The sequence below is a fragment of the Gouania willdenowi genome, chromosome 9, assembly GCF_900634775.1.
Source record: "Gouania willdenowi chromosome 9, fGouWil2.1, whole genome shotgun sequence".
NCBI classification, from domain to species: Eukaryota; Metazoa; Chordata; class Actinopteri; order Blenniiformes; family Gobiesocidae; genus Gouania; species Gouania willdenowi.
This window is the reverse complement of record NC_041052.1, coordinates 14,723,564-14,741,829: the sequence shown is the minus strand read 5'-3', so window position 1 is coordinate 14,741,829 and position 18,266 is coordinate 14,723,564. Positions and strand designations below refer to the sequence as shown.

The 18,266-nt window shown below is 36.7% G+C and overlaps 1 protein-coding gene across 2 annotated transcripts in view; it reads right to left on the bottom strand.

The window, feature by feature from the left end:
- Positions 1 to 501: 501 nt before the first annotated feature.
- LOC114469758 (dual specificity testis-specific protein kinase 1) overlaps positions 502 to 18,266 on the bottom strand; it is a 36,884-nt gene continuing 19,119 nt past the window's right edge. For both annotated transcript variants that reach the window (XM_028457548.1, XM_028457549.1), the window contains 8 exons: positions 15,096 to 15,289; positions 13,607 to 13,728; positions 12,639 to 12,687; positions 12,325 to 12,474; positions 5,535 to 5,708; positions 4,771 to 4,854; positions 3,442 to 3,528; positions 502 to 1,487 (listed from right to left, as the gene is read on the bottom strand). In XM_028457548.1, the coding sequence (XP_028313349.1) occupies positions 1,383 to 1,487; positions 3,442 to 3,528; positions 4,771 to 4,854; positions 5,535 to 5,708; positions 12,325 to 12,474; positions 12,639 to 12,687; positions 13,607 to 13,728; positions 15,096 to 15,289 (965 nt within the window). In that variant the 3' untranslated portion in view covers positions 502 to 1,382. The remainder of the gene's footprint in view (positions 1,488 to 3,441; positions 3,529 to 4,770; positions 4,855 to 5,534; positions 5,709 to 12,324; positions 12,475 to 12,638; positions 12,688 to 13,606; positions 13,729 to 15,095; positions 15,290 to 18,266) is intronic.

Below are 18,266 nucleotides of genomic sequence, written 5' to 3'. Positions count from 1 at the left end.
ATAACTGTTCTAAATAGATTGGTTTGGGGGGCAAATGGACACAATCAGTTCATTTTATAATAAAAATGAAAATGTATATATATATATTCTAAAGATTTTTTTTTTCTCATTGAAGTGATTTTAAATATTTTATAAAAAAAAATGTTTTGAATTAAAAATATTTGTTGTTAGGTTTGTCATCGTTTCGCAAAGATTTGTCACATAAAAAAAAGAAGGCATTTTTCAAAAATAAAAGCCTGCAGAGAAATCCTAAGATATTTTCCCCCAGCAGCCCAATTCCAACCACTGCCCAACACCTTAAATTAATTAACACACTTTATCCACACATAAGAATACAATGACAATTTTATTTTGCAGTACAATAACAAAAAAATACATTTTAAGTTATACAGAAAGGAACGTAAAAACTGAATCAAACCTTTCATCGATGTTTTTAACCTCATCTTGAAAGATTTGGTTAATTTTCTTTAAAAAAAAAAAACAAAAAACAAAGATGGAGGGACGTATTTAGGATCGTAGCTGCCTGAAAAATCTTCCAAGAATGTACACGGAGCAAGAACGCAGTGAACTCAAAACGCAAACCAAATAAACAAATAACAAAACATGACAAAAACAATAATGTCTTTTTAAAATCATCATCTGCATCAGCATTTCCTGTAAGACTGTTGAAATCAAACTGTACAATAACAGAGAATTGGATTTTTGTTGCCATGACAGGCACATTATCAACTTTTTTTTTTTTTTTTTTTTAACATGAAAAAGAAAGAAATACACGCTCATAAGCAGAGTCATTGACTCCTACACAATAAAAGCCCAGAGTAAAGAGTTTTCGGACTCCAACAAACCAGAACGAAACTGTTCTCTTGCAAAGTAATAATATATTTCTAACATTTTGCAGCATTAATCTTTATTCTGCTTGTCCAATGCTTACATACTGTAATGGTGCTTTGTTGTCAGCTCTCAGCCTTTGAGATGGAGGACAATGTTAAGACTATTTCAGTAATAAGTCCAAATGTGCAGAATCTAAAGAATAGAATAAAACAAACAGATAAATAGAAAATAAAATACATCAACAGACGTGGAGGTCTGTGTTGTCTTCTACAAACAAACTCAAATACTATCAGAGGAGAGGAAACACACACACACACACGCGTGTGTGTATTCACTCCTGACTGTGAGACTGTTCACTGATGTGTTGAATCAAAGACGCCCACTGAGAACTCGCCGCATGTCTGTGAGAAGCAGGAGGACGCCACAGAAAATCCAAAGTCTACCTGTATATTATAGCCTGGCTTAACCACAGGTTTCTGACCAATCAGTGAGCAGATAAAAGCAGAGCCTCAGGCGTCGGTGATGGACGGGTGAGGTTCGCCCACGTTCCTTCAGCTCGTGGCCAAGTCAGGTTTTGAAGGTGGTTCCAGGTTCTCAGCGACTTCTCCCAACTCGTCCAGCAGCTCCATGAACCCGGGGCGGCGGAAAGATTCCACCTTTGATCGACAGCGCGGATAGAGGACAAGTGAGACAGGGTTAGCTTTGAGTTTGGTTTGATTTTAATGTGAAAATCAAGATATTTGGTTATGGTTTGATTTTACAGCTTCTTTACGAGCTTTAGTTTAGTTACACAAATTAAACTCAGGAATGTAGAACGTACATATAAAGTACAGCAGGCATCGGCAAATTAGACATTAAACGCATCCCTCGGTTTGTTATATAAAACTAAATATTTACCTACTTATAATGTATTGTACTTTCGTACTGCTATATATGACGTACTGCGTAGAACTCTGGGGCAACACTTTTAAAACCATAATAAATGATATTGTTTTATTTAGGCCTGAACGATTTTGGGAAATAATCTAATTGCAATTATTTCCCTGAATATTGCAATTTAATATGCAATAATTTTTTCTGCCATGTATTTTTCAATGAACACAAGCAATAAATCAATCTGTTTGATAATAAACAAATTCAGATTTATTTAAATAGATATAAAATCTAAAGCATAGATTACAACAATAAAGCAAACAAATCTGTGGCTTTACCTCTTCATCATATAGAAAGATTGCACTTCTTGTAGTGTAGACCTTTGACAGCATGTGCAGACAAAAATAAAAATAAAAAAATCGCAGCCTTTGCGAATACAAAATCGTGTTTTATGATATCGCGATAATATCGCAAATGCAATTAATCATCCAGCCTTAGTTTTATTCCAAAAAAAGGCTGTACTATTCATAAACCAAGCAGGATATTATGACCATACACATCCATTATTTGTGAAATCAAAACTTGTGAAATTTAAAGATATTATTTCTTATGAAAAAAAAAAAAAAAACACAACGTTCCAAAACACTTCTCACTACAGACCAGTAAATACAGCCTAAGAAATCAATTTATGTTAATTTTAGCAAAAGCAAAATTAGAAGTTATGAATTAGAAGAATGTTTTTGGGGTTAATTTGCGGAATACTGTTGATAAAGAAATAAAAATGAGTGACTATTTAATTTAAAAAAAAAAAAAAATGTCACAATGTTATTTAGATAGTTATGTAAAGCAGTTGCAACATGTTTGTGTTCTTTTAATATTGTACTGTATATAAATAAATACATATATATAATTTTTTACGCATTATTTGAAAAAAGGCAACTCAAATGTACTTATTGAATGCTTGCATTTCATTTGTGTGTGTTATTACAACTAACTTGAATGGTATTTACTGTATGCTGGGCATATAAGCATTTTTGCTTCTGCCTGTTTTAGTCTTGTTATATATTTTTAAATTGTGATTTATGTTTGAATATTTTTAGTGAGACTGAAACAAACAAACAAAATGACTCTAAAAGCACACAAAACGACAACAAACACACAAAATAACAGCAATGACGTACAAAATAACAACAAAAATACACAAACAGACTACAAACGATACATAAAAATAAGATAATAACACTAAACACAATGAAAATAGACAATATCACAGCTAAAAAATATTAAAAACTCAACAAAAACAGACAAAATTAATCTGTAAAAACAAACAAAACTAGAACAAAAACACACAAAATTACAACAAAAATATTCATAACTCCAAAAACAAATTGATTGAGGTATACACAATATCACAAATAAAAGAATAAACAACATACATACACACTTGGTCACCTTTGACTTATAATATTTACCAGGCATTTGTTTGACCGTACAGCTTTGACAGTCAACTCTACCCAACTATTTATTATGATTGGTAGAAAATATTCTGTATTTCAGACTACTTGTATTCTTATATTAAATCACCCAAAACGATTCATGTGTTTTAATGACAGCTTCTGTCTGTCCTGTTTCTATTTACATTTGTTCTTATTAGTGAGCTTATTATGAGCTCCACAATCCCTGGTGACCGTTAGCGGGGATCGAACACACACTGACGGTGTGTGTGTGTGTACCTACCATACAGCAGCTCGCCGCTAACTCCAGGAGACGCTGTGGACAGTCGTTCACCAGCTCCCCAAAAGCGTTCTTGTCCAGCCCATAGTCCTGAAACACAACGTATTTAGTAAGTATTTGAAGAGAAAGATGTTTTCTATGAAGGTAGGTATTGGTGCAAAATGGGAGAGCTTGTAGAATGTGATGTGAGAGCTTGTTTATAAAAAAATCCACACACGCGAAATAAATTTCATGTCCCAAATGATGGGAACAAATGTGTCAACTGATATTTACACAAATAAAAATACAGCTGCAAACTTGTAATCCAACATTTATTCACATGTTTGGTTTTTTTTAATTACTTGCGTAAATGATCGTTTACAAGCACAACTCTCCGTTTACAACTTCTCAAATCTGCCGCTACTTTTCATCGCGTCAATCAGAATCAGGATCTGAAATGTTTTATTGGCCAAGTACAGTTTTTAAGACAGCACAAGGAATTTGACTTGGTAGTCGGTGCGCGGAAGAAAAATAGAGAATAAAGGATAATATGATAAATATATATAAGAACTTGTTTTTGTGTCTCCTTTCCGAGGGGAGAGATTGAAACGGTTTGTGACCCCCGGGTGGGAGGGGTCGGCCACAATCTTTCCTGCACGCATCAAAATCCTGGAGGCGTCATCTTGAATCTGCGCTGCTTGAGTTTTGCGACCCATTTTGCGAGACGTCTGTCGCGAAACTAATTCGAGCTCGTAGAAATTCCTTTTCGAAATGTATTTCACAAAATCGTTCTTTATTTTTCATGAGACAGTTGACATACATGTTCATTGTTGTATTGCTTCGTCACATTATACAGATTGTAGATTTTGTAAAATACGTTAACCGCTTGGCCACTGCATCAGCTGTCAGCTCTCGGCTCTCAATTCCACATAGAGTTTACCTGAATTTAAACAAGGAGAAGCTCTCCCCATGGCTATTTTTGTTCAGAAATGACTCTATAAACCTTTTTCAAACATTTCTACAAGCGCGAATCAGTTTTGCGACAGACGTCTTGCAAAATGTGTCGCAAAACTCAAGCAGCGCAGATTCACGCGAGAAAAGTAGTTTGTGCATCTGCAGCGGCAGATTGGAGACGTTGCAACCTGGAGAGTTGTGGCTGCAAACGATCATTTACGCAAGTAAGTCATTTTGTTTGTGTAAATATTAATCGCTACATTTCTTCCCATCGTTTGTGAGATTAAATTAATTTCACGTGGGTGGATTTTTTTTAATAAAAAAAAAAGCTCACATCACATTCTAAAAGCTCTCCCATTTTGCAACATATCTACCTTCATAGTTTAGTGACGGGCAAACCTGTGTTCTGGGTAGAATCTCAGGGTCAGCAGGAATCCTGGCCAGGATTTCACACAGAACGATTCCAAAAGAGAAAACGTCCACCTATGAAACATAGATTTGTGTGAGATTATGATGGATAGGGGGACAAGAAATCCAATATTTGGAATAAAAATACATCTTATTCGTTAAACCAATAATATTGCAGCTGTTTCATATGTTTATTGAGCTTTGATGACACCGAAGAATACACTTTGGATATTTTACAACAAACAGTTATTGGTCCAGAGATTGGATTAGGTAAAAAACACATAAAAACTGTTTTTTTACTCAGATTCAGGGTTGCGGTTGAATACATTTTTCAGTTTCAATTATCCATGTTCAATTACAATTCAATTACCATCACAGTGACCACCATTTTTCCCCAATTGCAATTAAATTACAATTATTATTTTTCCCCTGTAAGTCATTACAATTACATTCTCAATTACTAAAGTTCAATTACAATGAATCACAATTACTGAGACTGAAATAAATAACATGATAAAAGTTACCCTGTCTCTTGTGTTAGCTTTCTGTTAGCATCTCTTATGATCATGGGTTCAATTACAATTTATTTACGATTACGCAGCAACAGATTTTTAAAACTACAATTACAATTGCACCAGTATTGTAATTAATGATCAATTACGCAATTATAATTTTAATTGACCCCAACCCTGCTCAGAGTAAATTCCACGTATTGATACACATTAAAGCACCAATCCCAGATGAAGGATTCCCACCTTGCGATCGTATGGCTCCCCTCGGAGCATCTCGGGGGCCATCCAAAACGCAGAGCCCACCAGCGACAGCTTCCTACCGGGATCTTTCACAGCCAGCTCCACCACTTCTCTGGCAAGACCAAAGTCTGTCACCAGAGCCTCTCGCCCACGGGGTGTGACCCGGATCAGACAGTTCTGGAGATCCACAGCAGCAAAAAGAAGAAGAAAAAAGAAGTTTCAGAATGTTATTTTTCACCAGCAGGGGGCAGTGATACTATGTTGTTTAGAGCAGTGGTTCTCACACTTTGTTGGCCCTAGAACCCCTTTTCTCTTTCTCTTTGCTAAAGTACCCCCTTATGTCAGACTACCACATTTTGCTCAAATTATTAAAAAAAAGAATCTCATTATGTAAATAAGTGGATAAAACTGTATTTAGCGTCTTGTGAATAGATTTATTTCTACGGTTTTTCATCATTTCCTGTCACCTCAGGTCTGGTGCGACTGAGACGTATCCTTGTATTTACAGTTCATGTTCTAATCAAGATTATTTCCATCATCATTTTGTGTGGGTTTTTTGTGTATTTTGTTGTCATTTGTCTGTTCTTCTTCTTATTACCCACGCAAAGAGCAAAGCAGAAAGTTATTTTACCCCCGTTTATCTGTCAGTCACTCTGTTTGTCAGTTAGCAAGATAACTTGAAAAGTTATGAATGAAAATTGATAAATGGGACATGGAACAAGTGATTACATTTTGGTGATGTTCTGGCTACCAAAAGAAAAAAAAATTGGAAAAAAAATATATATATATATATATTTTTTTTTTTTTTTTTTTCTTACAGTATATCCCATTCACTTTCCAATCCACACTGTGGAACTGCTTGTTGATGATGTCATAGGTTCCCTCAGAGTCAACAACTCAATGTTGACAGGTAGTCATGGTAATCCTGAGTTTACCATGCTACCATGACCGGAGCATGTTAAATGGTGTCACCTGAAATGTCTCGTTATTACTGATTAAAAATGTATTTTTGAATTTTTTTGAATTATTATTCTTTTACAAAAAAAAAAAAATATATATATATATATTAAGTTTCTGAATAAACATTGAGTAAAGGGTTAAGACAGTGTTTTTCAACTTTGGGGTCGGGACCATATGTGGGGTCACCTGAAATATCTAATAATTGATTAAAAAACAAATAAAAATAATGATAATTACTGATTAATTATTAGTTATTATTATCATTATTATTAATAATAATAATAATAATAATAATAATAATAATAATAATAATAATAATAATAATAATAATAATAAAGTGCAGTATATAAATATCTGAGATGGCACAACTTTATTTGTACTCTATAACAAACATGATCAAAAACTAATTCTAGGAAAAAAAGAAATATTTAGGGTCGCCAGAAATTCTTGATATCAAAATGGGGTCACGATCCATAAAGGGTTGGGAACCATTGCTTTCTTTTCTGCACCTTTTTCCTTCAGCTTCAATAGAAAGCTCTTCATTGTGTGTTCATGTGTTTGTGATGGTCTCAGCAGGCTCTTCAATCACTAAATTATTCACCTCTCCTCTGTTGTCTGCCTGTGAGCTTCTGGGAAGCCTTTGTCCCTCTAAAGGTCACACTTTTAAACTATGCTTTAAAATAAAAACAAAAAAGAAGAGAAACATGTTTTTATCTGCAGCTGAGGAACTCAAAGGTTTGAAACAGAACATAGTGGCAGCTTAAGGAATAACTAGTTTACATGTATGGAAATCTGTGTTGTTCCAGCAGTAAAGCTCACAGGGTGTGGATGAGACGTCTTGGACATCTGGTTCTCTTTGCACAAGAAGCCCTTTCCATTCAGTAGCCTTTCATTACCAGGCAAAAGAAAAAAAAACAAAAAAAAAAGAAGAAATCGGCCCCAGACATCAGCTCTAAATTTAGCCGCGGCCCCTGCTCGCTCTGCCAAGGAAAGCAACAGTTTGGGTTGCAAAAACAGAAAAAAGACATGCCAATACAAGAGAAAAAGGAATCCAAGAGAAAGACAACTTTTTTCCCAGAGCTCAGGCTGGAGTTCAGAGTTACTGAAGGAACGTCACAAAGACATAATTACGTTCAGAGGCTGTGAAATGTGACTTGGCTTTTTGATCCTGACACATTGGCGTCACATGATTCAAATGCTCCACAATTAAACAGGATCATGTTTTAATCCCAGTTAAACCTTTCAAAGTGTGTAACAGAACAAACCCTACTCCTGGTGCACAAAGGAAAAAAATAGAACTAAATCTTTATGGTTAATCTTAATAGTTTCTGACACCTGACGATGTTTTTTTAAGAAGAACAATATATAAAAATTTCATTTTTACAAAAGTGCATAGCCACAAAGAAAACATGACAAATCTGCCACATCTTGGGTAGAAATACATTTAAAATCAAATTAAAACTTTTGATTTCAGGACGAATTGTCTACAAAACAACCTAAGAAGCTGTGATAAAACTTGTGACATAGTAACAAATATTTAAAGTAAGGTTTTGCTTCTTCAGACAAGGTTTTTCAGGGAAATGAAGTTTGTTCCTGAAAAATTTTGTCTGAATAAACAAAACCTTCACATATATTCCAAAGTCAGATGCTGATATTATGAGGCTATTGCTAAAGGAACTAAAGTCAGTTATAAGGTGATTTAAAAAGAACTTAACAGAATGGATAAATTAACAACAGCAATAATTGAAGATGGGTGATCTTATCGGCCAATATTTGCCAGAACATTTTATATCAGTTAACTTTGGTGACAGTTTTACCTTCAAGATAGTTTTCTATTTATTTTGATTATTTTAATCTAGCCACACACTAGACACAACACGTAGCGCCATCTTTTCTTGACAAACATGTTTTTTTTTTCTTGCAAAAACCACTAAAGTAAGCCATCACCAGGCCTCAGTGAGGAAGGGTATAAAAATAAAATCACATTTGGGGACTATATTTGGGGCGCAATATATGGCACTTTTTCCGTACTTTATATTGGATATATTGGTAAAAAAAAAAGCTAGCAATAATGCTATATGCTAATGTTCCTCAGCTAATGATCTATCTGTGTAACAACGATAAAAGTGAGATTTAGAATTCATGTCAGGTTATTTTACAGACGCTAACTGCATAGCTAACTTTTAGCTAATATCCTTATAAGGCTAACTGTAAAGGTAAATCATAAAAGAAGAAAGAAAAAAAAAGCCAGAGGTTCCTATTTCAGACGAGCAGCTCACTGCGGCTAAAATTACAACTTCTAACCACAAATAGAAATTCATAGAAAAATGCTGACAATAAGGCAAAAGTCATTGACATATTTGTTAAGTATTCTTAAGTGTTTCTGTGTGCTTGGTAAATGCTCCATTTAGGTCAATGATATACTGTATTTTTCATACTATAATGAGCACTTATAATTTTTTAATTTTCTCAAAAATCGACAGTGCGCGTCATAATCAGGTGCGCCTTATGTATGAAAGTAATATGTCAAAATGTTTTAGTACAACTTTGGTAAACTATGAAGCTGCACCGCTTGATGGATTTTTGGCGCTTCAGGGCTACCGTAGTGATATGTACCAGTACTGTGCTTCAACATACTGAACTGAAAAAGTGAGTGTAATGTTTTATATTTTATTCGTTAAACCTGACCAATGTTGAGAGTTATTGGTAATAAATAAAGTTTGACTTATCTGACTATTTTGTTTCGCTTCATGAGCCTTAATAATAATAATAATAATAAAAATAATAACAACAAACCGGTGCGCCTTATGTATGAAAATAGACCCAGTCAGACCCATTCACTGATAGTGCGCCTTATAGTCCAAAAAATACGGTAGCTTATATTGTAGATAAATGTTATGGTCCTTATAATCATAAAACATTTTCATGAAAATTGGTTCAGTAAATATGAAACTGTTCTGAGGAGATTCCACACCAAAACAATGCATTTCCGTTATCATTTAGAAACTATCGCCAGTCAAACTGTGGTTACTTTGGACACCTTATGAACAGTATTTATTGTGTATTTCTATAAGTCCAAACAGACAGAAGCAATATGATGAAAATTGTATGGGAATATTAAGGAATGGGGGTGGGATTAAATACGTCTTTCTTCTTCCCACTCCCTTTTGAGCACACATAGTATTGCAATTATAAGTATACATGGATGTTACCTATTATTTTTATTATTATAAAATCTCTGATTGTTTTTCTCTGTTGGAGATTCCTTGTACACAAAGTGCTTATTATATTATGAATGGTTCATCTAGTCACTGTAACCAGAGTATGACGTAAATCAGCCCTGGCCTCAGTGTGAATGCAGAGGATTGGGATGAGGCCAAATGAGTAGCCTCCAGGCCGACATGCAGGGTATGTTCGCTGAGGGGGAGGCCCTACTTTCTCACATGGCTCCAATGGGCTCACAGAGCCAACAAGTTATGTGTGCATAAACAGCATTTCGTTAGCAACCGTCAATTAGCATCACAATGACCGACTGTCATGATGTTGCTTTGAATCACTGGCTGTTTTAGACGGGAGGCCGGGAAACCAGAAAAAAGGCAGCAGAGCGAGGGACCGTTCTTAACTGGAGAAAACATGTTTTAAAGACACAGCGAGACGTATATTCACTTACAAATGAGAAACTGGCTTAAGCATTACACGCAAGTTTACGTTTAAAGAAATAAATTAATGAAGAATTGATCATTATTGGCAAATTTCCCGACTGACAGATACCAAAGAGCCAGGAGGTCATGTGACTGAGTTCCTTCTCCCTATTTGTTTGGACATTTTATATCAGTTAACTTTGGTAACAGTTTCACCTCGAAGATATTTTTCAATTTATTTAAATTATTTTAATCCAGCTTTGCATTTGTTGTCTTAGTTTTTCACGTAACGCCATCTTTTCTTGGGGTAGGTGGGGGGCGAAGGAGCGTCAGTCTGCACAGTATCTTTGGTGAAATAGAAGACAGACAACCTTGAGTGGTTGGCGTGAAGGGGAGGCCAATGATGATAAACAATTTGTTTTCGATTCAGGCAAGCACACATTCGGTAGCCTTTAGTCTTTTGTTTCCAGCAGTAAAATCCAATAATGTGGCCTCAAACTGCAAACCGAGCACTCAGCCTTTCCAAGCTGGTTTCAGCGTAAACGCTCCAAAGTAGCTTAATTTTGAGTTTGTTCATCACATTAGTCTTAGTGTTGAGTGCTCTGCCCCATCCTTCAGAAATCACTGGCAACCTTCCCAAAATAGCTGCCAACGTAATACAGACTTTGCAATAGATCAGAAAGCTTCCTGCTCCAATCAGCAAAAACCCTGACTCGGCATCGAGGCGACATGGAACATAAGCGCTGTGATCAGTCAGCTCCAAACATCATCCCCGGTCACTGGCTTTTCCAATCAACATTGCCTTATTTCAACTTTTTGCGGAGCAATACGAGAGTTGTTTCTACAATTGAACAGAGATGGACTAAAAGTTCCAGTTTCATTATTTCCTTTCTTTGCTGCAGCACGTGATGCACCTCCCAATGGAGTCAATCACAGACAAAAGGTGTGTGTTTACTGTTATTAACACTACTCTGCCTTGTCTCTGTCCTACAGTAGTTTTTGTGTGTGTTTCATTAACAGTAAACAATGACTGACCGTCCTCTCGCCCTACGTCACCGCGCGGGGAGGAGGAAGTCAGTGTCCCGTCAATAGACACGCCCACTCATGAATATGCATAAGTAGTCCGCAAATCAGCCTGTTTGTGTAGAGTTGATCAGAAAGTGACTTTTCAGAGGCTATAATTCTGGAAAACATGCAGGCAAATTTGGGAAAATAAACCTCAAATACTGTTTTTGGGGTTCTTAGAACAAATGGATGGGATGACTGTCGACTGGAGCGGTCAACAGTGCGCTCGATACTCTTTTATACTTTATTTACATGTTGCATATGTTGTATCAAAAAATAAAACGCACATTTTGAAACTGTTGTTTTCATGTTTGTGTCAAACAAAACACACATGGTATAGGTAAGTAAGTAATAGTCCAGAAATAAATAACATATTAAGATGCTTAAAAAACATAAAACACTGATGTCCATGACTGGAAGATAAACAAGGTATTTTTAATACTCCTCTGTAACAACACACGCAACCCCCAAACGGCATGGCGGCCAATCGCATAGCGATGCGTTCCCTTGACGCAGAAGTACAGTTGGCGTCACGCCTTGTTGACGGCGTAGGCGCAGGTATATCCCCTAACCCCACTCGATCCCTCCACCTAATCCAAAAAATGCCAACATAGCTCCAAAGGTGTCATAATTTAGCGAACGACACTAAATAAAACCCTTAACACCCTTATTAATGCTAATGCATGTATGAAATTTCAAGTAAAGGGTTACCGACCATTTTGTACTGAGATGCAAAAAAATAAATAAAGTTCAACATTTATATGGATTCTATTTCCAGGTGTTTTATTTTGAAAATTTCCTAGTTCACTTCCACGCTTGATGCAGCACGGGTCAAACGCACCTATACAACATGAGCGCATTGTGACAAGAGCAGAGCCACACACACGCACGCACGCACACACACAGCAGGATCCAGAAGCATCATACAACCCACACATATATTTCTGATTTCTGATAAATGCGAAGTATAAACTCTGTTTTTTATATTTATCACCTAAGCTCATAAATATCACAGACTTTTTTACTTATCAAGGTTATTAAAAAAAAACATATTTACGCTTTAAACAGTCAGTTGTGAAGTTTGCAACAACTGGTCAAAGGTGAAAACGACGTTGACGTGGGCTGACCTTTGAGTTGAGGTCTCTGTGGTAAATGTTCTTGTAGTGCAGGTAGATCATTCCTCTGCTGATGTCACAGGCCAGGTCCACCTTCTCCCTCCAGCTGAGGGGAACATCTTTCCTGGCCAGGAGCTCCTCCAGACAGCCTCCATTCACATACTGCACAATACAGGAAGCACTTAGTGTTTTATGATGTCAAAATAAAAGACTACAGATTCTACAGTAACCTGATGAGGACTAAACAGCCCAAATTTGATACATATTTCAGTGTAGATCATGGCAATGGCATTTGAAAAACATACAGATATTAAAGCAGAACTTACCTCTAAGATTGGGTAGAGTTTGTCTTCTTTAACACAGATTCCCAGATATCTACATTGACAGAGGGTAGGATCATGAACACCAGTAGATGTTTAACTATAGGACAGGATATATGTTGGTTTGAAAACAGTCATAATGGCCATGGTCACATTATGTTTTTTTATTAGTTATTTCATATTAAATTATTATTCGTAATTAAAGTGTTCTGCTTGATGTTTATATGGAAATAGTCATTCCAAAGATTGAAAACAATGTTTGGTTATTTCCTGTCATTTTTACTACTTATTTTAGTTTGTGATTTTTGATTTTATTTTGTTACTTGTTCCCTGTTAGATCAATGAATTGGAAAATCTGTTATTTGTCAGGATTATTTAGTGGGCAATGGGTGCAGGTGGGGGTGGAAAGTGAAAAATACCCAAAAAAGTTTGAAACCACTGCCTTGTTCCTGTAGACGCTATTCCTCATTAAACCAAACCGGGCTAAGAAACATGAAGCTGCCACATTCTCATTAATCGACTTACATCCACCTTAATTCTTAATTACATTTCCTTGAGTCATGAGTTCGTGTACAAACAGCATGACCTCCTGCTGCTGTCGCCATGGCACTATGTAGCCTACACTAAGCTAACCTTGCGGCTACGACCTTGTTAAATGGCTAAAATGAGTTTGCACTGACAAACACTTTGTTTGCTTGGCTGCCTGCATATCCCACGCAGAAGTGCTGGTGTCTGTTTTTGTTTGTATGGCCTGCAGCTGCAGCACTAACACTGAGTCAGAGCCGTTTCTGGCTATATGAGAACTGTGCAATTGCACGGCCCTGCTTCTTGTATCCTAACATAAGATGTTCAATCTAATAAGAGATTGTACATCTCAACAGTAAAAAGTGAAAAGTAGGAGGATGAACAGCTGCTTCTTCTAAAATACACCTAATGTAACAAAGGAAAGGTGTCATGGAGAAGGGTGACGCCACCTGACGATGTTGGGGTGAGAAAGCTTCTGCAGCAGGCTGATCTCTCGTACAATGCTGTCTTGGTCCACGTCGTTTTTGTAAATCTTTACCACCATCACCTTCCTGCTGGTGCTGTGCATCACCTGAAAGGAAGCAGTGTCTTTCAGGGTTGGGCTCAATTAAAGTTTTCAATTACAATTATGTCGTCAATTATACATGTTCAATTACAACTCAGTTATGATTACGTTGATCAAAATGTTTTCCAATTACAATAATAATAAATAATGGCTCAGATTTATATAGCAATTTTTCTCCAAGGAGAATCAAAGCGAGTATAGAAACAATGACTTGGATAGAGCGAGATTCGAACCCACAACCCTTCGGTTACTCAACCACTGATCCATTGTTAATTAAAATTAAAATTATTATTTTCCCCCTGAAAGTCAATTACAATTATGTTCTGAGCCTTTATTAAACATAAAATAGTGTTAGCTTTCTGTTAGCATCTCTTATGATAACAGGTAAGTTTTAACCATGTCTTAAATCAGCTGTAAAATACACCAAAACATATTTTCTATCATCTAATTTCTTTCTAATCTCTTAGTTACCTTGTGAGGCTTCTTTATCCATGAAAATATTGGTATTAATATTTTTGGTGTGAGCGTCTAAGTATTTTTCTGTCAGCATAGCCCTCGATTTCAATTATTTATTTACGTTTTAATGGTAAAATGATTTTCAAGCGAACTAACAGGTAAACTTGATATGCAACATTTTTAACAATTGTTAAGAAATGTTTGCGTTTCATTAAGTTGTGACAGTTTTTTATCGAATTATCTGAACTCGACTAAAATTAAATTATGATTACAACAGCAAAAAACGTATTAAATTATAATTACAATTATAATTATGCCATGATTGTAATTAATTACCAACTACACAATTACAAACATTATTGACCCTAACCCTGGCGTGTTTCGCACAAGAAGCAGACCTGACTGCCATCATACAAACAAATGCTCTGATGCACGCAGGTCCGTCTACAAACAAACTTCTTATGATCGTATTTAGTCTGTTTAACATTTTTTTTCTAACGATTCAATGATGACATTAGTCATCAGAAAACAATGTCTTAAGGTGAGCAGGTGGCAGCACTTATTCATGACAAACCACTAAACCTCAGGTTAGTTATGATGCTGAGCAGTGATGTCACTTGGTTTCTATAAATTACCCATGAGTGTACCAATGGATGTCCTCCTCATTGTTTGGGAAATAATAATGCATAACATACATAATCTGAATTCAAGGAGCTAATCTAATAGCTAATATAAACTAGAATACAGCTTTGGCAATTTTGGCATACCTAATAAGATGCTATACGAGTCGTAAACTTGGGGGGCCAACCCGAGGATGGCAGGAATATCCCAATTAGAGTCTCTAACAAGGAGGCCTTTGTAGGCCTGACCACATAAAGGTCAGCAGAGAAGCATTTCAACCTGGAGGACAGCAGTACCTTGTAGACTTTGGAGAAAAAGCCGCTCCCAATTAACTCAGCGCTGAAGTTTTCCCAGAATTCCAGCTTTCGGACGGCAGTGCGGAGCTTCTGCCAGCGATCCACGTGGTAATATTTATCAGAGGACTCGCCGAATAGCGTGGGACTGCTGGGCTCCGAAGATACGTCCACATCGCACATCCTGGAGATGTCCGCTGAGGAGAAAGGTAGAGACTAACTCAGATCAGGAAAAACTTTAAAATGTGCAAAAATACACCAAGTAGTCGTATATAGACCCAGGTCCATTATGTCCACCTGCCTGATAGTGTTTAGGTCTCCTTTATGATGCCCTATACAGATTAAAATGTGATGGACAGTATATTCTGACTAAATAAACAGCTTTAAGTTCTCCTAATGTGAGCCATAAACATGCATCAGCCCTTCCATGTCCAGTCATGGGGCTTCGGTTCTTTTTGATAAATCCAGACTGCTAGAGATCAAGAAAAAGTTAGCGCTATTGAATCTGCTCTGATCTAGTTTTCTACCCACTACAATGTGGTCCTTGTCTTGCCTCGGTAGAATTGGTACACTCCAATTGTTCCTCTTAATACATTAGCTTTGAAGTGTTGACCTCTTGATCTAACCCAAAAAGCACCCCAGCGATATTGAAACAATCTTTAATAACTTCACTTGTCATAACAGTTTGGCTGAGTTATTTACTTATAATGGTATAAAGAATAAGTAAAATGTATATAAAATTCAAAATGTAACTGTTCTATGAAAAAAATACAGAAGACTACAATGTCTATTGATAAACAATAAAAACAACAATAATAATATAAATGACAAAAGGTATAAGTAGTAAAATGCATTAGCACTTCATTTGAGTGTGTATTAAATGTTAATAAGTATAACTTTCAAAAGTGCCATGAGATTAATTTTTGTATTTTGCGCTATACAATTATGTTGAAAAAAGTATATAAATGAACATTGTTTATATAGCACCTTATACCATACATATAGTCTCTTAAAGCATTCTACACTGATGGTCCCATTCATACACCGATGGTGGCGGAGCCAATTCTGTCTGGGAGTGGCTCCACTAAAAGGTTAAAGGGTGCGAGAATCTTGCGCCAGGTGTGGTGCTACAGAGGTAAATGGTTTTGACCAATGCGAACGTGCTTGTTCTAACAATAACCCACAAAAACTGTAAGTTCAGTCTTCATGACACCTCTGACTGGACATCTGAAATACTCTGGAACCAGACAGCACGCGTTCATCCAACTTATAATGCACCACAACAGATGGTAACTGCAGCTTCCATGCAATATAATAATAACGATAAATACTCTATTATACGTTCACATTAATCTGGCTATCCTTTTTCAACACATATATAAAACTGCATTATAACTTACAGACCACAGTGGTTTATTAGAGGTCGACCGATATAGGATTTTCAAAGGCTGATGCAGATACCAAAAAAAAATGGACTTGATTTTATATAGCGCTTTATCACCACACTGAAGCAGTCTCAAAGCGCTTTACATATCAGCTCATTCACCCAATCACTCTCACATTCACACACCAGTGGGACAGGACTGCCATGCAAGGCGCTAGTCGACCACTGAGAGCAACTTAGGGTTCAGTGTCTTGCCCAAGGACACTTCGACACATAGTCAGGTACTGGGATCGAACCCCCAACCTCTCGATCAGAAGACGACCCACTACCACCTGAGCCACGGTCGCCTCTGAAAAGTCACTTTCTGATAAATTCTACACAAACAGGCTGATTTGCGGCCTAGTTATGCATATTCATGAGTGGGCGTGTCCAAACACAGAACACTGACTTCCTCCTCCCCACACGGTGACGTAGGGCCAGAGGACGTCCCGCCCTCCTCCCACCTACTCTATAGCTGAGCTCATGCTCAATGCGCACATTCGTGGGTGTGTCTGTTTACATGTCAATCGCGGCATGAGAGCTTCCTGTTTAACTTGATCAACAACAAATTCCTAAATACAACAATTATGTATCTTCAATGGCACAAAACATTCAGCCATGTACACACAGTACTTTTCCACATGTAATCCTGATCAGCTAAACCGAAACCCACCGTGAGCACCGTGACATGCTGCAATTCTCCACAAGTTGAATATTTTGGTCATTATCTGATCTAAATCAGTCACGGTTGTTTTGATCCTATGGCAGGCTTAAATATTAATTACTGCTGTATGACTGCAAATTAAAGGACCCATAATTCTTAGCAGCAATGGTCCCAATTATAGGGGAAACATGGTAAAGGCCATGCCTGCTTTTAATAGACAGTTGAAGTTAAACAAGAACAAACAGAGTGGTAGAAAGCCATGGGAAACCAGTGACAAACCATTGATAGCATTTCTACCAGTCTGCAGGAGGGTTTCTTTACAAATTGATTCAAAAACTACAAAAGCAACTGCAAACAAACACATTTAAAACCTTTTCAATTGTTTTTGTTCAAAAACATTTCACAAATGTGTGAAAACGACTAATGTGATGGTAGACCTTGCTTTCAGAGTTGACACTCCCACTCCTGATAATGTAACAAAAACAAAGTGTGGTATAAGTGCACAACACTTGTTTATTTGAACATTTTCCTCTCAGTAGAAGGTCATCCAAGCTGTTGAATAATTATTTCCATTGGAGGCTACTGCTTCACTAATGACACCATCAAAGGAACACCATAAACCTCCTAAACAGATGCAATGAAGGTGACGCTGGATGAAAGAGAAGCTCTCAAAGGGTCGGATTTTACTCGCTCACCTCTGATGATTAAAGATGAAGCAAAGAGTTTCAACTTCACAGGTAAAGCAAAAGACAAAGATTGCTGGGAGGCCTGAAATGCGAGCTGGGCTGATTAGACATGAGCTCGAAGGGTTTCTTACTAGATGTGTTCTAACATGGGGATTTTCCATAGGAAGAAATGTAAGCTACAATGATTGAATTATGCATATTTTGTTTGCTGTTGGTCTTTAACGGATGAAAACAAACCGTTTTGTCTATTGACGACATCGACGGCAAAGAAATCCTGCATCCCCCAAACTTGATACAATCTTAAAGGGGCGATACTATGAAAAAAAAAAATCACTTTATAATGGTTTTGCTACAGTGATATAAATCCCTTTAGCCTCATTCAGAGGCTAAAGTTGAAAAAC